The sequence below is a fragment of the Falco peregrinus genome, chromosome 3 (assembly GCF_023634155.1).
Source record: "Falco peregrinus isolate bFalPer1 chromosome 3, bFalPer1.pri, whole genome shotgun sequence".
In the NCBI taxonomy this organism is placed as follows: domain Eukaryota; kingdom Metazoa; phylum Chordata; class Aves; order Falconiformes; family Falconidae; genus Falco; species Falco peregrinus.
The window spans coordinates 78,273,438-78,294,830 of NC_073723.1; the positions used below are offsets into that span (position 1 = coordinate 78,273,438).

At 39.1% G+C, this 21,393-nt stretch overlaps 1 protein-coding gene across 4 annotated transcripts in view; it reads right to left on the bottom strand.

Moving 5' to 3' along the window:
- FHOD3 (formin homology 2 domain containing 3) overlaps positions 1–21,393 on the bottom strand; it is a 417,107-nt gene that overhangs the window by 83,092 nt on the left and 312,622 nt on the right. For 2 of the 4 annotated variants that reach the window (XM_055800338.1, XM_055800336.1), the window contains exons 12-15: positions 19,350–19,727; positions 15,715–15,840; positions 4,226–4,360; positions 807–857 (exon numbers count right to left, since the gene is read on the bottom strand). In XM_055800338.1, coding sequence (XP_055656313.1) covers positions 807–857; positions 4,226–4,360; positions 15,715–15,840; positions 19,350–19,727 — 690 coding nt within the window. The remainder of the gene's footprint in view (positions 1–806; positions 858–4,225; positions 4,361–15,714; positions 15,841–19,349; positions 19,728–21,393) is intronic. The other 2 variants (XM_055800337.1, XM_055800339.1) reach the window with 2 other exon arrangements.

Below are 21,393 nucleotides of genomic sequence, written 5' to 3' on the forward strand. Positions count from 1 at the left end.
TGATGGAGCCCGGCTTTCCTGGGGATGGCCGAACATCTGCCTGCCTGTGGGAAGTGGTGAATGAATTCCCTGTTTTGCTTCAAAAAGCATGCATGGCTTTTGCTTTACCTACTAAATTGTTCTTATCTCAACCCTCGAGTTTTACATTCCTTTCTGATTCCCCCCCCCATCCCTCTGGGTGAGGGGCAGTGAGTGAGGGGCTGTGTGGGGCTTGGTTGCCGGCCGGGGTTAAACCATGACAAAAACTAATACAGTGTCCCAATGATAAACACTGCTAAGCTTTGTAATTTACTTGCTGCTGTTTAGAGAGATTGGCAAAGAAAACTTGGCCCTGAAAGATTAAAATACGCTGGGAGTGGGTCAGATCCATTTCCATCAGCCTGTGACTGCAGTTTTGCAATGTTTGTAACCCCAGTTTCCTTTATCCTCAGTTGCCTTTTCTGACCCTCCAGAAAGCTTGGGACCCACTGGGCGAGAAAGACAGACTTATTCAATTTATAACTATACTGAATTTGGGCAAATTTCTGAGGCAAATGGAGTAAGCTTATTTCCCACACAGATAGATAAAAGATAGATCATCAATCATTCTTATGCATTCCAGTCCCACTGCTCTTCATTTACTGCTGTGCTTACAGCTGGACTTCATTCTCCTCTTTAACGAAACAACTGCTTTCTTATAGAAATCTTTTGGAATAGAAGAGTTCTGTACATGCAGAGTTAAAAATGCAAATACACGACAGCTTCACAGTAAAGAATATAGCAAGTGCAAACAACCAGAGGGAAGGATGGATGCATTATATACAAACCTCTCTTCTCTTGCTTGTCTTAGTTCTTCTCTTTTGTCTAAATAATCACGGCTAAAAAGAGAATTGCAGTAAATTGCAGAGGAAACCAGAAGAGTAAGAGAAGTAACAGAAGTGGAAGTACAGTAGGAGTAACCAAGAGCAGTACAAACAAGCTGATCAGAGTCAATGAAGGCTATTGTTGACAAAAATTATTAGTTTTTTTAAAAAATAAAATGCTGAAATGCGTGTTTGTACACTTACTCATCCATGCATACACCACATGTGTACACCAAATAAGTACTTTGGAAGACCATTACAAGTAATTATAAAAAAAAAAACCACCAAAAAGTGAAGACCTTGAAGCACCTTTTGAAACCTGGTATCCAAAATTAGATACAATGAACTGTCCTATCCATAATGAGCAGACACATTAGTGGCTGTTAAACCATTCCTCATTTGCTCTATCTAGAATACCCCAAAACAGGAACCTTGGCACCTGGCAGGCTAGACCAAGGCAGGGAGCATACTGTATTGCCTCTCTTTCTAATGTACCTTTTCTCAGTGTGTTTTAGTTGCCACAATTGGAAACAGGACAGTGGACTGGCATTACCGAGTAGGACAATTCTTTGTTCATACAAGGTGCATGCAGGATAACCAGACAGGTTACAGCCTTTCACGTCTTTGTTTTTCACCCTGTGTTTTAGATGCCTCCCTTCTGTCTCAGCTGCCTTTCCCACAGCTCCTCAAGTAACTCACAAACTTAACTTTTGCCAAGGCAGCTTTGCTGGACACCTGAGCACTGATTTCAGGCAGTACTATCACATCACAAATGAAGATGCAAATTTAACTCAGAGCACAGCAGGACCCAGTGAATGTCCAGCCTGCCTCCATATCACAGCAAGATAGTTCCTTACAATATATTTTTAATGTTTTGTTGAATCTGGTAGACAAAACTCATGAGGCTTTCACCTTATCTGTTAGATTCCTCTACAGCGTAACCTGTGAGTAACAGAAAGATTTTTAGAGCTACTCCATTTATGAATAAAAAACTATTTCTTCCCTTTATATTGTATCATCAAATGAATTATGTATCATGTACTATACCATTAGCTATCAAACATTTGCTTCCAAGTGCTCCTCAACAGTCTGTTACCAGGGAACACATATTACTGTTTCAGGCTGTCTCCACAACCTTTGAATCGCTGAACTGGCTACGCTTTTATAATATTTTCAGAGTATTCTTTGGAATTACAATAGCTATGGGAATAACTCCAGGGAAAAAAAATAATCTAGGAATTTTTCAGCAGGCAAATTTTAACTCTTTCCCCTCTGACAACTTTCACCCTTCCTTTCAGCCAATGAATAACCCTGTATTTTAGGAGACATTGTTCTACATATGCAACGGGTACAACAGTCTTTCTACTGAGAAAAATGTTCATTATGTACAGCATTCCTTCTCCTAGCAGTAGCTTATGAAGCTTTTTAATCCTCCTCCTAAACCCAAACCCTTTCACAACTTGTGATGCTCTCCTTTAAATTATCCTCGATTTGTCAATAACGGTGCCAGAACCTAGTGCAATGTTCTTGAGGCAGAGTTGGAAAGAATGAGATAACAAATGAGTCATGATGGTAAATCCAGTACTGCTCACGAGTTTAAAGGCTGTGAATTTCAAGTGCTATTTTTAATCAAAAATACATCTTCAGAGACTGGGTTTCTAGCCAGACTGATGATACGATAATGTAATCCCAAGAACTCTTACGAAACTGTCCATGATTATTTGCTGTGGCTTTGTCCTCCTCCTGCCAGACTGTTTAGTCAACTGTGGGATGCTGTCTGTCTGTGAAGTATGGTGGCTTTGGAGACCCTCAACTCAAACTCAAGGTACACCTTTCGGGTGACAAGGGAACTCAAATTTAGAAGATGAAAGCACTGGGCAGTGAAAAATTGTCATCTTAAATATGCAACACAATCACAATGTTTAGTTAACCAGTTTCTGAATCTCGAATAATGGGATGAAGACGTACATTTTTTAAAAAATACTTTTTCTGACTTTAAGGAAGCTCTTATTTGTGACAGAACAACTACTGTAGCCAACCTCTATGGAAATGTGCAGATCTGTTATTCAAACAGGTCAAGCTGCCAAATGTCCTGGTGGCTTTTTTGGTCTGAGAGTTTCCTTTCTGAAAGATCATGTTGGCTGTCCACGGCAGCCTGCTGCAGCCTGATGATACCACTTAGAGGGAGAGTTTTTGGAAGAGGCTTGAAGACTGGGACCTGATTGTTTCTGTTTCAGGAGAACTTGGGCAGCTTTTGGCTGCCAAAGATCCTATTATGGTGCTCTTCCACCTTCCCTCCGCCTCTCATTTGCTTCAAAACTAACTGTCTTCTGGAGCCAGGAGAATATCTCCTTCAACCAACCAACCAACCAACCACCCACTAGTAAGTTACTTCTCTTTCCAAATTCACTGTGACACAGACCATTTCCTCTTCTTACTAAAGAGATGATTACAGTGAAAACAATCCTGCATACTAATAAACAAGCTCACATGAAACCCAGTGCCATCTTCTCCACAAATACCAACTCTAAGGCTACAAAACTTTTATCCAACCATTCTTTAGAATACTACATGATGTCTTCTAACTACTAAACAATATATTTAATTTTCACTTCTGTTTATGAGGAAACAAATTAGTTTCTTAGTGTACACTCTTCAGACAGTAGGGAAACCACTTCAGGTATAGTCTCCTTACCTATCCTAAGCCCACTGCAGTCTTTGCTAATGCCTGTGCTAGGATTTCCAGGCATGGTTTTAAAAGGAGAGGGCTTGCCTCACTATCCTCAGGCAGCACACCCTGGGATCCCACAACACAGAAAATGTTTTCTGATGTGAAAATGGAGAGTCTTATATTCAGCTGAGGCCTTCATCTGGCCATGGTTTGAACAATAATTTCGCTAATTACTTTCTGACAGTTGTTTCCAGAAGGAAGAGATACATGTTGAGAAAAGCAGGAAAAAATACTTTAAAAACACTACCATACATCCCAAGACAGCAAAACACTTTTAGTTTGCAGAACATAAAAACAAAAAGATGTCTCGGTGCTGTCCCTTCCTCCCACTGTTTAATCTTCAAACCCCATGCCTCACTGAGATTATACGTCAGGAAGTATATTAGCTAATAAAACCTGGCCTCTGCAGATACCCAAACAGTATAATTGGTGAATATATAGCTGTCTTTAAAAAGATTGCTGGTTTATTAAATGCCAAAATTCATCACGATGTGTTTAATGTATCAATTCTTAAGATACTTAGATCAAGAAAGGTGTCTAAAGAGATGCACAAACTATTCATCAGTTCAATTATTTTGCAATTGAATGTCTCAATGATTTACAAATCCATCATGCATTAAAGTAACAGATTGAGAACAAATTTGGTTCCTACTTGAATTTGTTTCTTTCTTCACGTTCTATCCTTTGCAACCTTTCTTCTCTCTCCTGACGTCGTCTTTCTCTTTCTGCTGCCAAGGACTCCTGGTGCTGCCGAAAAGATGATGTAAGGAGACCACCCAAAGCTGGCCTGCAGAGAGGGAAGATCAGATTTCTCAGTGTCACTTTTATTGATTATACTGGCAAAAAAATGAGTAGCAATCATTCAGTAAGAAACATAATCCCAACCAACAGAATGACAAGGCAATATTTATGTATGGATACTTCAAAGCACTGGTTAAGTATCTTCTTGCTAAATTGATTTTAGATGCTGTGACAAGCTGAAGAACAAGAGATAGGGTAGTCTTCTTAAGTTGCCAAATTTCTGAAGTATAAATAAAATAAAGTATGTGTAAGAATTCTGCAGTGTATTTTAACTGCAATATTGTCTAAATAGATTTTTTTTTTTACTGTTAATCATGTTAACTGAAAAAATGAATCCTGTAAAGGAGTTTTGAAAATTTAAAGAAAAAAAAAAAAGCTGGATTATTTTCCCAGCAATTTCCAAGTACGTTATGCAATGAGGTCTCAAAAACAGATGTGTCACAAACACCTGAGAATCCTGTATAGAGAAAAACAAAAGTTAAAGAAAATATCATATAATTATAGACTAATTTAGGTTGGAAAAGACCTTTAAGACCATCAAGTCCAACTGTTAAGCCAGGTCTGCTAAGTCCTCCATTAAAACATGTCCCAGCTGCCCTTCAGAATTTGAATGCTCTGCCAGACAGGGGCATAGTTTTTCCTTTATACATTAACAAATTCTGTTATCATGATTTCCTTACTGCACATGCTGCAAGAGCAAACAGGAGTAAAACACACAGGGACAGCACAGCTAGTTATAATAATCATTAAATACCATCAAAATCATTATTCAAAAATCCGAGGAAATGGGGCTGAAGGAGAACAGAATACCCATTCTTCTCTCCTTGCCCAGAGCAGGTTTTAGTCTTCTCAAACCATTCTTGAAAACTGTTTGCCTGACCTGCCTTACAAATCCTTAATGATGGATGTACCACAACCATCTGGTTCTTAACTACCCCTGCTAGCCCGAAAGGCTTCTCTGCTGTCTAGCCTAAATTTTCTTTTTTTGCCGTTTAGACCCATTTGTTCTTGTTCTGTCCACAGTGAACAAAACCCCCAAAAAACCTCAAACCCAGTCTTCTACAACCTGTTTTATGGCTAAGCAAGAATTAGTCTGAAAGGGGACCTTCTCTGCAGTCCTCTGACAATAGCTATGAACTGGACACTCCATGGTAGGTCACTGTAATGAAGGTTCAATGTCCCACCAGCAATGACTATCACACTTCCAGCTGTTGCTTAGAAGGCTGTTAAGATGAATAAGATACGGTGAGTAAATGCCCAGACAAAAAACTGGGACATTTTTTGTCAGAAATGACAGCCTCTACAGTAAAGAGTTCTCAGATATGTAAATGATTATTTTATTTATTTATTTATTTATTTATTTTAGATTAAACAGCTTCAGGTAGCAAATACAATTCAAAAATGCTACATTTATATTCATTTACAGTTTGGTCTTGACACAGATTTTTTTATTTATTTTTATTACTGCAAGTACTACATTGGCTAGGAGACTGGCTCCTATCACGTATCTTTCCCCCAACATGGTGGTATTGGTACCACCAAACTCCCACATGGTAATAGAGTAACCTCAGTGTAAACATGTCTTTCTTCCTGTCTCTTAAGACAGGAAAAATCTGTATTGTACAGAGTAGCTTTATACAGATGTAAATATATCCACAATGATTGAATTATACTGATAAAATCAAAAAGACATAACTTATGTAGAATGGTTTCTGTGCATTGTTGTAACATGAGTTTTGCAGTGAAAAGATTAATGAGAGAAATAGATACTGCCTTTTCTGAAAAGAAACTAAACGCTTTCTAAAGGAAGGTTCTCAAACCAGCACTGCAAACCTGAATAAATTTTCATTACTTTTAAGAACTCAGACCCTTTCCCTTATTTATTTACATGCTTATAGCTGCACAATGTAGGCATTTAGTGTAATGGCACCAGCTCACCAGTGAAAATAGGCGCAGAAGACAAAAACATTAACACAAACCTTTCTTCCGTGAGTGTCTATGTCTATGTGTGAGTAGGAATGCCGCAAAACAGGCATTTCAGTCTCACTGGCATCAGGGCAGTATGAATATAATTTCAACAATTTCAATAAACTGAATTTCAGTATGTCTTATCCCACCCACATAAACATTACATAAGATGGTATAAAACTTGATATTCTGTAAGGCTCCCTGCTGGCATTCTTCCAGAGCTACAGTATCAATGCTGGATCACGCTCAAAACCATAAAAATCTCTAATATGCCTCAGCACCAAGAAAAGCAGAAAAAAAAAATGCCTCAGCACCAAGAAAAGAAAAAAATAATCTCAGACTCTGACAGTCAAGTACGTGTGGTGATTTTTTCCTTGAACATATTTTAAATTTATTTTACCTTCTGACCTTTTAGTGCATGTTGCAAGAGAAAGCTCTCAGCAGAAACAGTAGCACCACTGTACTAAGATTCAAAAGCTAGTAATATGGCAGTAAGGTTGGATATATCATCAGAAATTGCTCTCGGAAGGGGAAAACAGGACATTGCCTCCATGTGAAGACACCTGAAAATAAACTGGAAGGGATAGCAAAATTGTTGCTATCAGGTCTGAGCTCAATCTGTTCTGTGTATTCAGCTTGCTATCCTATCCCATTCCATCCTATCCAGCTGCCTGCCCTGAAGTCTGCAAACTCCATTTGGAATGAAAGGAAGTTATGACTTCATAGAACCTGAAAGAAAATTAAGGGGAAGGATGGGGTGGTGCTGAGAGACCAGAAGAATGATTGTAGGTCTGCACAGCATCTAGCAGGTTGGAAACCTTCAGCTCTAAGCTCTGGGGCTCCACAGCAAAGACACATTCTTATCCACGGGATTACAGGGGAATCACATGGAGATGTGCAGCTCAGTCCTGCAGATGGGATTTTAACCTGAACTTGGTAGTAAAATGTCTCCAAATGCTGAAACACCTTGTTTGGAGGTTTGATCTAGCAGAGTTTGGCTAGCATTGCTCACTTGGCTAAAATATGCAATGTATGAACAGCTGCCTCACAATCTAAATAAAAGATCTACAGCCAAACAGTCAGAAAAAAAGGCCAATGTTTAAGACAAAACTGAAAATGAGTATCCATGTTCCATATTAGTTTGCCACCTCCTGGAAACGAATCAAATCAATAATAACTAGCCAAAACTTGGTATTTCCCACTGGTTATTTTATGAGTTTACACGTCAGCTGAGTTACAAGCTACGGCTCAGCCTGCACACAGATACCTGATTCTATCAATTTGTCCCAAACACAGTCAGTTCTGGCCTGCCATGTTACATACAACAGTTTATTGCATGAAATGGTCAAAACTAACAGTCAAAGCTGCAAGAAGGTTCTGTTGAAACAGGTCATAATTAAACAGACAGGAATATGGGAAGCTGACTCCTTGTGTGGCAATGACTTCTTAAAACACAAATAGTCAAGTTTTGGGTTTTCAGTCACATTTAGAAAAGGACAGGCAAAGAAACAGCACTGATATTGCTGACTTAATGCTCGCTTAGTGGTTAGAAGCTGTGGTGTCCAGTGCACTCGACTGGACACGTGCCCTTGGTGAAGACCACACTTCACATCATATGCTGAGACCATTTCCTTTATGAAACCTCATACATTCACAGCTTCACTGTTGCTATCAAACACTGTAACACAGCTGGTATTTGGGTGCATCAATCCTCTTTTTAACATGAAGTGCAACTGTAAATAAGCAGATTTTAGTAGCTAGTAAACTCCATCCTTGATTTACTACATGAGCATAAACAAAACCTGGAGGAAGCAGGTGGTACTTTCAGGGTGTACAAACCTGTAAAGCAGCCAGAAGGAAAAGCAAGTGGTAAGAGATATTCCTCAAATATTCTAAACAATTTGAAAAGAGATTTGTCTATGTTTGGTTTGCCACAAAACTTGTTTTTTTTTGTCTTTGTGTTCCCCTGGTAAAAATGTTTAAAGTAAACATTCCCTTTTTCTGAACCCGTACTTGAATTGCAAATGGCAGCGGCAGTGGCCAGACAAGGTGGCGGGACAGGCGTGGGCTCAGCTGCCAGGTAACGTTGGTGCTTTGGTGCTGTTTAGAGGGTGACAGTACCTTCAGACCTCAGGAATATTTAAGTCTCACTGTCACAGTCTGTGTTTTTAAAAATGGGTAAGTAAGGAAAAGGCTAAAAAAAATTCTGGCATTGAATCAAAGGTGCCAAGAGATTTTAACAGAAAAGAGCATGTGATTACTCTATGAAAGCATAACTCACGAAAGCAGGTTATAGCTAATATATGCCATCATTGTAAGGCTGGTGTCATACATTACCAGCTGGTAATATCAACCATTTGTTCAATTCCATAAATACAATCCAGAAGGATGCTTACTCTGATTACTATTCTTAGTCTTGTAGAGAACACAAGGCTATTAAAAACGGACTGCTAATATAAAAATATTAAGAAAAGCCTTCTTCTGCCTGCTGTTAAAACCAGAAAAAGCTAAACAAGCTATATTGTTACACTTTCATTCCAGAAAGAAAACACGCAACAAGAGTAAGTCTAAGTCTGGGGATTTTAGAATATAGCTCCACACCATTGCATCAGGACTTGGGGCCAAAGAGGTCATTAGGTATCTATTTTGTTGGAAGAACACAGGAAAAAGCAAAGACTAGGGGGAAAAAAGAAAGAAAAAGAAGGAAAAAAATATATCTATAAGTACAGGGCAGAGGACACAAAATGAAAATATTGATTGTAGGCCACGACTCTTCTGAATAAAAATTCAGCTAACCTGACCTTCTGCATTTGACACACGGTGAATTAGCAATCATTATTAAAAACACAAGCTCAGAGAGACAAAAGATATCTCACACTTTTTTGCAAGTACTTTCAGTTTTCTGACAATACTTCATCACAGACTATATAGCGCAAAGGGGAATATGTCACCTGAATTACTCTAATCTTGTTGAAAATTAAAGAAAATATTTCAGTTTTACTCTAAGCCACTTTATTCCACCAAACTCGCAGCTACCAACTTCAAATGTTCTTCATTCATGTTAATTCTGAAATACTCTTTTGTGGCTGTGCTTTCCTCCATTAGTTGAATTTTTAAAATTTGCTATATGGAAATTAATATCTATAGCAAGAATACTAAATACAAATGTATATTTTTAGGAACTATATAAAAAAAATCACAGATGACTTATGAGAGGAAATCCCTTTAGGTCATAAGGTTAATATTCAGGATTTTCTTTAATATAACAAGGGTCAGAATCATTAATAACATTAATAAGGAAGCACTAATTACCCAGTTTTCCAAAGTACTCCTGCTCCAGTAGTCATGGGAATGCTACAGAGAGGGAACAAAAGTCGGCAGCTCCTACTCAGGCATTAAGTAACTCTAAATGTCTCTTGGCTTTAACAAAATAAATCCACTTTCCATCTTAGAAAGAAACAAAAGAGGAGGCAAAGCTGCCAAGAGCCATATTGCTTTTCACAGTTAAACGCTCCGTGTGTTATGTCTCCCTACATGACATGGCAAATTCAAAAGCATGTTGATATAAGATTTTGCAAACAGACTAAACATTACTTGAGGAATCTTTACAAAACTTCTCTCAAAAATAAACAGAGAATTGAGAGATAAAACTACTGACTAATGCTTCCTTTGAGAAAGAAACTTGAGAATGATGAAGAGAAAAACTGATTAACATTGGACTTTTAACCGGCCTGAAGGACTACACAAAAACCAGCTGCAGCAGGGCAGCGCTGTGCAGAGCCAGGGCAATGCGCAAGGACTTTCTATATATGCACTCCTCTCACAGCTCGATGTGTACAGGTTTTACACTGTGGTTCTGCCTTTCTCCAGGCTGCAGCTTCTCATCCTCATGCAAGTCACCAATTGCCCAGGAATGGCTTGCAAAGCCCCCATGCTCCATAGATCCCAGCTAAAGGTACGTATCTCCCCTGAGCACCAGCACCTGGCGCTGCATGCTCAGCCAGCAACGTGTTGCAGTCTGAAACTGTAACCCAGCTCACAATTTTCTGTTTAAACATATGCCCTATGGTGAAGCCTCCAAAGCTGCACCAAGAATACTGCTTACACAGTAGTTTGACAAGCAGCTAAGCCAGTGTAAGCCACCACTGCTTCCCAAATTGTAAATCATCAAGTAATTCCTAAGGTCGCTTTTCCTCTTAAAATCTCAGCAATAAAGTTGAGGCTTTTGCCCTGGGCCACTATTATCAACTACCAAGCTATCCCTTCCTCATTATGTTATTTAGAGTGAAAGATCTGCCTGGCATTTACCACATAAAAAAATGGCCACAGTCTCTGGTCTGAGAGCCCAGAAGTGTGTATTAGGACACACTGGAGATGGTAGAAGTGGAATAGAAAGCCAAGGAAAGAGAGGTTGCTCTCGAGAGGGCAGCAACTGTGTAGGCTGTATAGTGGGTTTTGTTTCATAGGTTTCTTGGTTTCCCTTAGTGCTTAACAGCTGGAGTGAGGTAACTCCAGAGTGCAGATTAGTGATGAATGGCTAATGAAAAAAAAATAGAAAAGAAAAAAAAGAGAACCTGCCAAGAAGCTTCATCCAGCGGCACCTACCTAGTGTTGTCAATTACAGGGACCTTTAATTTTAGTAGAAAGTCTAACTGAAAAGCTGTTTAGCATTCTCAAGCAGGTGGGTTTTCTTTGTTTTGTTTTGCTTTTAAGAGACACAAAGTTGAAAGAAAAGTACCAGATTGCCAGAAAATCACTGTTCCAGGCACCTAGAGAGGGAATAAAACTCAAAAGAAGATTATCTGCAGACTTATGCTGCACTTCAAGTTTATGCTTCAGGTATGGTGTTTAAAGTGTCTTTAAAATCAGTGCAGAAAAAATCACCTATAACCTAGTCACGCTAATCTCAGTGTCTGTGTGCACCTGTTGTAGAAATAAATGCTTGAAGGTACATCTCCTTTAAAAGACATATAAGAACATGGAGATGAACACTCAACACTCAAGGCCCTGCATCACTGGAGCCTAAGGCAACATACTGCCATAGATCATAAAGCAAGTAAGACAGGAAACAGATTAAGGATTGTGAAACATATTTCATCTTTATTTAGTCCATTTTCTAATGGTCTGGAAAAGTTAGAGAGTGCATCAAACAGGAATAAGTTGCAGACACCATAGCAGGCCCCTACCAATCTTGGAGATTTGGAAGAACTTCAGAGGAACCAGCCAGAGCTGGAGACTAAGTACACAGTGCATGGCCAAGAGGATCCAGAAGTGGAGGTTTGCAAGCTGAACTTTCTGGCATTTGATTTAACAGAGGTAAGAGAATGGGGACCGTGAACTCTTGCTCCCTCGGCACACAGTGGCCCGAGAAGAAGGCTTTTTGAACTAGGCTAACTGTGCTACTGTTTAACTCTCAAGCCCAGTGGGAACCGCCTCCTGGCAAATGCATTAGAAGAAACCTACCTTGGCAACCACACCAGCAGAATATTTTTCTGGCAATGAAATTAATTAAAGTTGGTGCTGAATTCAGAAGCTCTTGCCTTAGAAGTTAGACTCCTTCAGGGTCTTCTCTAACTATGGCCACGATCAACAACACATACACTGCACCACCAAAAACACACTGTAAGGGGGTGTGAAGCTTTGCAAGTAATAAGTCTGCTGTTCAGCTACAGATTCCAGGCTGAAGCTTTCAAATTGAGTGACTATCTTAGATTCAGAGTCTGAGAAAACAGTCTTTGGCTAAACAGGAATATCCTAGGTGTGAGCACAAGTCATGGAGACACATAAGAGTCCTATACCACCTTCTTCCCCCAGGCAAGGCAGCAACTTGGAGGTACAGAAAAATGCTTTTCTCCCTGGAATGCTCCAGCTATGTCTTGCTCTTCCCTTTTGCTACCAAAATTTATGAGGTTAAGAAATCCAGACTGACAGGGGTTTTTTTTCCTTTAGGAACTGGGTGAAAGAGTTAATTGGTGATTTAAGTTGTGAAGAGTGGGAGAGTACATTTACAGAGCAAAGCAGTCATTGGCAGTGGAAAACAGGAGCACTGGGTTATACTTCTTAGACATTAGAAGCAACTTTCACAAGCAGAGATTTGAGCAAACCAGTATACCCCTTCTTCTCTCCCAATGAAGGGCTGAACAGAAAGTGCCCTGCAATTTGCCCTCCAGGATTCCCATGGCTGCAATACGCACTTCAGAAATATGGCTCTCCACAGGGGATCCAGAGAAATGAGAGAGAACAACAGTATTGCAAGAAGTTGGCAAAAGGCTGCAGCTGAATTTAGAAACCTAGAAACAGTAAAGTAAGCCTTTTCTTCTGCTGTACAATCAGAAATATATACATTATGTGGGTTTCAAAGAACAGAACTAGTTACTTTTGCACTGAATTATACTGCTTTTTTGGATTCTTTGTCAAAGAGGGTTTAAAAAGCATGAATATCAAAATGTCAGCCACACTGCTTCTTTCCACCTAAGTTGTAGCTCTTGTTTACATAAGCAAAATGCAGTCAAGGGTTTGAAAGGCTTGTCAGGGTAACTGAATGGAGCATGAATCATTTTGTTGGGCACTGCTCTAAATGCTGCTTCTTCCTTCCTCCTCATTCTCGAAGGTCAGATAAACAGTACCAGGAACTGCATCTGAAGCTCTTCCCTGCATGATAAAAGACAGGAATCTTTCTGTGGAGGCTTTGAATAACTATAATCCTAAACTGAAAGCAGAAAACTTACCTTGGAGCTAACCACAGATATGCATCTGCTTCTTATCAAGTGTCTTCCTCTCCCTCCTCATCTTTTAGCTTTTTTTTTAGGTGTCTGAATCTGTGTAAACTTTTACCATCAGGAGAAGGAAATAATGTTTACATATTCTAAGGCAAACACCACTGATAGAAGAACTATGAAAACTTCCACAATACTTTCCACTTACTAATTAGCACAGAGCATTGCATCATGCACTAAACAGCCTACTCTCCAATGAGCAAATTCTGTTCATTGATCTCTGCATGCGCATTTCTGTAACGCATGTTTTTCAGGACAATGAAATAAAAGCAGGCTTCTGCCCTTCTTCAGAGCAGTCACTCCATTAGAGCTTGCTGAACTATACATCTGCAATGGCAGTGCACTCAAAAAACCCAAGACTTGATGCAAAATGGCATCTGAACCTGTAAATTTAATTATTCTTCCAGAAACAACTGCATCTATTCTTCCGGCAACATGCAGCTGTGGCATACACACATTTTTCACACTTCTCAGAGACTAGCATACAAAAAGCACCAGGCTGTAACATCCCTCAAATATAAAAATGCAGAAATCCCGGTGAATTCAACTACCATGAGTAGCAAGCTGCAAATTTAAACAAGAGTAGAGATATTTTTATCATGTGAGGTGGAAAGCTGTAAATGTAACCTGAAGGAAATAGAGATATGCAACTCTGAGCATTGTATTCAGACACTTAGAACATGTAAGGAGATCTGATAGTTGAAAGCAGAGTACTTTCCAGTTTTACAGAGAAAAGCAGGAAGACGTGTAATGGCTGGAAGATGCTGCTAGACAAACTGGCTTCAAAATATAAAATATTTTCCTAGCAGTGATGATAAATACTGGAATGTTTTCCAGGAGAAGTCATGCACTGCCAATTGAAAACGTGAACGTACAGGGGTCTTTAATTTAGCTTCTGTGAGACCCATTACAAGTCACAACAGATTATTACAGAGCTTCCCTTTGGCCTGACTCGCCATGAATCTGTGAATTTTACAGCTTCATCCTGTGGGGCCAAGGCATTTTGGCTCCAAACCAGCAATGCACTTACGTGCATGCTGCAGAGAAAACTTGCTTCCTTTACTGGAGCTGGGCCAGTGCAATCAACCTTTCGCAGGACGGACCCAGTGAACTTTAGTCATCTCAGTGTTTGACCACTTTGGGGTTTCTTTGCTGCAGTAGCAATCAGAAGCTCAGAACAGAAGGGGCTTGGAAATGTAAAACTTCAAAAGCAGAGGGATACTTTTAATTCTTGCTTATCTGGCAACCGTTTTGCTGAGGTAAAAGGGGGTAAAAATGCTGATTTAGAGTTTTTTATTAAGGTTTCACTCAGCAATAATTTAATTCAGATCAGGAAAGACAAATCAAGGGAAGTTACTCTAGGAAGACGAGCAAATGAAAAACAATGCCTTTCTCCAAAGATACGCTTAATGTAATTACTCATTTTGAAAAAAGGATGAAATCAGTACCTCATGGCTAGAAATACATGCATGCTGGAAGAACCTAACTTGAGTCATTCCAAGTAGTAGACTGGAAAGGATGTGAGGCATTAGGTAGGTTCAATCATAGATACATGCACACACAAACTTATATACATGTATTTCTATACACATATAGAAATATTAAAAAAAGCAATAAAAAGTAATTGGAATACAGACAAATTATCCTGAAAAAGTCTTCAGTTGAAAAAAAGGGTGGCAATAGAAGTTTTATGAATTAGGAGGACAACTGGGCAACAAGCAACCCAAAGCCCATGTGGCCTAATTGGAAATTATGTAATTATATTATTGTTACATTAAATTAATTAAAAACTTACACCTTTCCTCTTTAAACTCAGCATGACATCCTTTGAGGCTGTCATTTACTTTCAGGTTGTAACAGTCAGTTAACTTCTGCTGGTCCAAATCTCTTGCCAGGAAGAATTTCCTTCATATAGCCGTAATATTTTCCTATCTTTTCTTCCCCTAGTACCTTACATAATTCAAGAGAGTATTCTGATTGCTCAAAATACTGGTTCTTTGGTGGTGGTGTGGGGTTCCCTATTCCCACGCCCGCCCCTTCCTTGTTTTTTTAAAGTGAGCTGGTAACTGGTATAACTAGTAGATTCTTATGAGTTTGCTTTACCTACAGCAAGAAACATTTTTCCTTTGATGAAATACAATGAGATGCATCATGCATTTTCAAGGAAGGAAAAAATTATGCCCTAGGAAATTCTAAGCTAAGCACATTTCCAAGATTTTATAGTTGATTTAAGATGACAGAAGTGAAAATAGAACTGTCTAAAATTATTTTAAAAAAATGGAAATACGTAATATGTGCTTTGATCAGCTTTTGATACTTAGAACAGCAGAGTTGTGAAGCAACAATGTTTTAGCCATTTCAGTGGAAGAAGCAGAAGTGGGATGGAAATGCATCCAGCATTTAACACAAAGTCAGAAAAAGGTTTGAGAATGAGTGGGAAGTGCACAAGTCTAGATTTTTCTTTGTTTTCTTTCCAACATTAGAAAAGATCTGGCTAGAAGATATTTCCAGTACCCATTCACAACAGCTTACACTTATCTCCTTCATCCTGTCTCTATAAAGCAACTGTTGTCAAAACACTGATTAATTTACAAACCTGTCAGATTTGGTCTCTTGAGGTGGTGAGAGAGTTGTCCCATAACGAGAAGTTGGTGTTGTAGGGGCACTCACACCAGAGTAAGGTCGTGGAGAAGAGTAAGAGCTGCTGCCATAGCTATTGTATCTGAAGAAATGGGAAGGAAAGTAGGAGAAAGGGAGAGACAGAAAGAATCCATCAGCAAGCCAGCATGCAACAGTAAACCCTCATTTAGGGGGTGGCAGTGATCCCATACACAGAACATCTCAAACATCCACCTTCTAAATATATTGTTGTAATCCCAGCTTCAAAATATGCAACCTATCATCTCATTTTAATATCAAACATGATATGGCCATACTTTATTCAAACAGTGAGCTACTGGTATGGTAAATAATGAAAGATTAGAATGGTCTTCCCAAGTGACAACTCAGAACAGGAATACTTAAATCACTGTTCAGTTACCTAAATGCAGTAGCTGTTTTGGAAGCCAACACCTAGCTATTAGAAAAGGAATCAAACCAGTCCAAGTTAGCAGTGTTCATATCTAGTGAAAGTAAGGAAAACAGTAGTGTTCCCAAGGCATGATGTGAACATGGACATCCATGATTTGTGAATGTTTGCAGTATAAATGGAAAGCATCAACATTCTTTTCAATTCAAGCACACAGTATTTTCGTTCCCCTCCCCCAACATAAGTCATCGCTTATGAGCCATTTCATACAATGCCTGTAAAAAGTCATCACAGTGGTTAAAAAGATATGTCCCTGGAAGCATGGCTTTAGAAATTTCTATCGGCCATTCCCACCATTAAAAGAAACACAAAACCTGCTTGACTTCAATGTCAGCTTGCTGATCAAAGAGAAATTGTTTCCAGGACTTCTGGAATGGCCACCTGCCCAGAGTCCCTTGTAGCAACGTTTTCATCCTGGCTCTTGTACTGAATAGAAAAGACATTTGTGTTGCTTTGCTGTGCCTTTTATCCGTCGTACTTAAACAGCACATCAAGGAGAGATTCCTGATGTGGGAAAATGTTAACATTTCTGTTCACGACAATACCATCTTCCCACGTGGAAAGCATATGATGCTCTTTATGTAAGTACTCTGCAAGGGCAACTCATCAAAACAACAAAATTCACTTCAGGAAATAAGGCAACATAATTTTCCATATTTTCATTCATAAGATATAATATACCCTCCCTATCTTTTCTCTGCTACTTCTCTCACACACATCAGCACTCAGTAGTTTCACTCAGCAATTTTATTTGAAAAGGCTGGTTGGTTTCCTTCAGCTCCATTTAGCACACTCATCTAGCCATGCAAAATTTCATTCAAAGTGTCAAGCTTCATTCCTTAGGGTACAACAGCATTGCTGCCTGCCAAGGCCCGTGTTAAAATCAGAACAGATTTCAGTTAGGGGTTGTTATAATGGAAGGGATCATGCTTTAGAGAACATGCCCCTTTGGCAACAATTCCAGGTTTATGTTTTAGAAAAGACTCCACCACGACCATCTATTTTTGAGACACTATGGTGCCTGCCCAGGAACAGGGGAACAAGTTTGGAAAAAAATGCCAACACACACATTTCTAAGCTACTAAAGGAATTTTGTAGGAAATAACTGCCTTGCTGGCATTCTTGCCCTGGAAACTGGAGACAGTGGACTGGTGGAGCGCCATGTTCCCTGGTAGCACAAATCTTGCATGGGTGTTCTCTCTGGCAGGCTCAGCTCAGAAGATGTTCTGTCTGTGCCCATACTGAGTGAGTGATCAGGAAAATTTGTTGTACTGAGAACAACTCGGACCTCATTATGTTCCTGACAGTAACAGAAACCTGCATTTCCATTTCAATCAACTGAAAGGAGATACTCATCAACCCTTACACTTGCTTTTCTTCTCCTCTGCACGGTGAAAAAGGTGACAGAACAGAATCCTTTTTCAGACCAAGGAATTTCAATTAGTACAAAAATAACTCTCACTAAAATGGAGAGAATACACCTTCAATAGACTCAGACCTACAAGTATTAACAAAATCAAATTCAGAGGGACTGGCCTGGACATGGCATCCCTACATATCAAATTTGGAGGGAGACAGAGATTCTGGAAGAGTAGCAAGGCAAAACCAGCACACCAGGGTAAGTCTGTATCCTTAACACAATGTTTAGCTTTCTAACCTTCCTCTGTAGTGGCTATTACTTCAATTATCCATTCTTGTCCCACATACCAATGCAGATGCAACGGCCTTGTCCCAGCAGTCATTACTCTGAAGAAACCCCAGGCATTTACCTCTTTTATGAACACATTATAGCCCAAACCGTGCAAGCTTTGTTCTCCTTTTTCTCCAAACAAACCCAGCACAATCCTTCCTGGCACCACACCCTTGATCCTATGTGGTAACCAGAAGCACAAGAATGGTCAGAGGAAAAAAGAATCACTGCAGAAATACTAAGTATTGCAGGAACAGGAGGTATTTCTGGAACAGGAGGTATTGCAGGAACAGGAGGTATTTAGGAATCTACTCTCTAAAAAGTATAACTCTAACAGCAACTGCAATGATAGCGCAATAAATAAGTGTGAGAGGCCTAAGGGAAAATTGCACCTATGCAGGAAAATGTAAATTTAGAGGAATCTCAGTGTTCAAGCTGCAGGTAAGGAAAGATATGTGAACTAAGTTCCTTGTCAACAGCTACTTGGATTTACAGGCTTTTCAGTGAAATGCAAAAGCGAAGAAAACCACCCACCTATTAGAAGAGAAAGATCGAAAATTAAAAGGATCAAAGGAATGAAAATATTTGTTCACATGAAGAAATTCAGAAGAACTGCTGGAGAAAGGAAGAAATAAATATGCTCATAATATATGTGTACATTTTCAGCACCTAATTCAAAGAACACTGATGACTGGAAGAGGCAGCTAAAAATCATCAACCTCTTTTCAAGCAGATTCTCTAGTATTGTTTTTAGTGCTACCTATTGTCATACTACTTTATTTGAAAACACATTGAGACAAAACATTTTTTTTTTTAAATGGGTGGGATGGGGAAATTTAAAATGAAAATTAAAATCTAAGAGAAATGCATAAGTGGCAACTGAACTTAGCAGATGTTGTGGAGGAAAAACTGTCTATTCTGAGTGCTATATTCTCTTTATAGGGTTTAATCTACCCTTATTACAAGCATGTGTTGAGATTGCATGACAGGGATATGCACTGTAATCTAACAACAAATTCAGGATTTATCAGTTCAGTCTTAGGAGCCTGGATTTCACCCCTGAATTCCAAATGCTAACCTGATTTCTCTTGGTTTTATAGCTGAAGAGTTCCATTAATTTTCATGAAATCATGCCAGCAAATTACATTGCTGTAAATGAAAGCAAAACAGTGCTTCTTTCTCTGATCTCCCGGATCACAGGTTATTTACCTACTGCATAGAGGAGGCCAGGATACTTATTAACTAGAGACCTTGAAGAAAAGTGAGATGAACTGAAGACAACAAAGGCAAGGGGAGAATATCAATCAAATCATAATACAGGCTTACAGGACTAAAACTAATACACTAGGTTCTGGATACAATACACCACAAAGAGTGCACTATTACTACTACAAAACTCTTGAAAGATGTTATTCATTTATCTAAAAATTAATGTCAGCTTTATAAAATCTACCTGTTTTCCCTCATCACTTCTGCTTCCTTTTCTTTTGCAGATGCTGGAGACTCTTCAAAGTCATATGAGAAGAGGTGAAAAGGAGTATGTGGTACATAAGGTAATTTCTCCACCGTTGGAGATGCCTTTGGAGTAATAGATGCTGATGAATTTTGGGAAGAGCTTAGTAATGCTGCCGCAGGTGAAGATGGTGATGATAGGACAGAATTATGATGACAGACAGATGAATCAGGCACAGAAGAGGAGCTGCTAGAAGAGTTCTTTGCTCTAGAGCAGGAGAGAGGCCTTTCAGCTGGAGAAATGGCACTGGAGGTGGCTGAAGAATCAGAACACCAAGAGAGGTTTTCATTCACAGCCTCCCGTATGCCTGGGACCCCACTGCAGGAGGAAAACATTGTGAAAAAGGGAAGGGTAGGAGAGAAAAATGGGGAAGAGAGAGATCAATAGACAGTACTGCTTGGAAGAAAAAAAAAATAAAGTCAAGAAGAGTCAGACAAACAAAACCTTCCCAAATTAAGACAATCATAATTTTATTAAAATAAAGCAAGAGAACTCATATCTTTGTATCTCAGTGGGATTCTTTTTGGGATTGGGAATACTGAGGAATGAAAGCAACTCACCTTTAAAGGAAAGAAAGAAATTTAACCCCCAGGCTTCAAAAGTAATTGTCATGAACCTTTTCACAAATATTTTGTGAGCAATTTTAAATTATTTCAAGTTAGGTTGCAAGCACTGTCAGAGAAGTACAAAGCAGTCTCAACATGCTGGATAACATGGTCCACAGACTACAGATGCTTCAAGATACAATCTGTATGATTTACATCTTATATCTGTATGACATACATATGTATGGCCTCTTGAAAGCCAGCTATCATCCTCCCTGGTGATCTGATCTTTTTATTTAAAAAAGCTGATCCACCAAAGATGAAAATAAAAAAAATAATCAGCATTGTTCTCTCAAAATTAAAGTATAGAATGATTTCAGAAGTAACACCTTAACAGATTGCTTGTCTACATTTGAAGGCACTTATGAAATGTCATCATACCATGTTGGTGTTACATGGAGACTTGCAGAGTGGTGTCAAGTGCAATAGAAAGTGGTGTCAAGTGCAATAGAAAACACCTCTGCTGTGCTCTAGTGAAGGCAGGTGTTAGTGAGTGACGAAAGGAGCAAGGCAGGTGAAAAGCCATGGAATCTGCACTCTGGGATATCTGTTTTCACTAGTATCTCCAGCACAAACATTTTGCATGTGTTTTGGGCTGGATCATTCAGCCGGTGGCTGATTCCATTCTCCTGAGACCACCTCTGAAATCCATCTACAGGCATGCAAAACATGGCCCTTATCTGAAGAGTGTAGGTTTGCCACAGCATATGCAACAAAAATATAATAAATGTTATATATGTTAGGATATTATGAAGATAATCATCAGGCATATACCAGGTAATTGTTCTCACAAGAGAAGCACAGTGGGCAATTTGGAAACCTTCATCTGTGTCACCAGATGTGCATGGCAGCAGTCACTGAAGCCAGGCTAGTCTTACCTGTCCTGACAGCAGCTAACACAAAATGCCAGAGTGCAGATAATTTTTGTTACGCTACAGTGACAGTGAAATGCAGTATTTGGAAAAGCCATGGGAATATCTCCCAGTTATCTCAAACTGACTATTATTTTAAAAGACCGATGACCTAATAACACATCACACCCTTTACATGGCTCTTCCTTGGGGTTTTTTTGACAGTATTTAGTATATTCAAGCAATTTACTAATAACTTGTAGTCTTAGCTTTGACTTTTAAGAATTGAATTTGAGGAAATTATCACTTAATTTTGAAATTTCAGGCAGCCATTGGCAAGATCTGCAGACTGGAATATATTAATAACAACAGTACAGTATTTTCTTTGGAATTTGCACATTAAACAGTTTCCTTTTTTCCTTCCCTGCTGTACAGTGTCTGCATGAATGTGGTTTATTTAAAAAAAAAACAAAAAAACCTGATCTCATTTGCTGAGTTGCAATGCCAAACAATTTAACCCAAATCAAA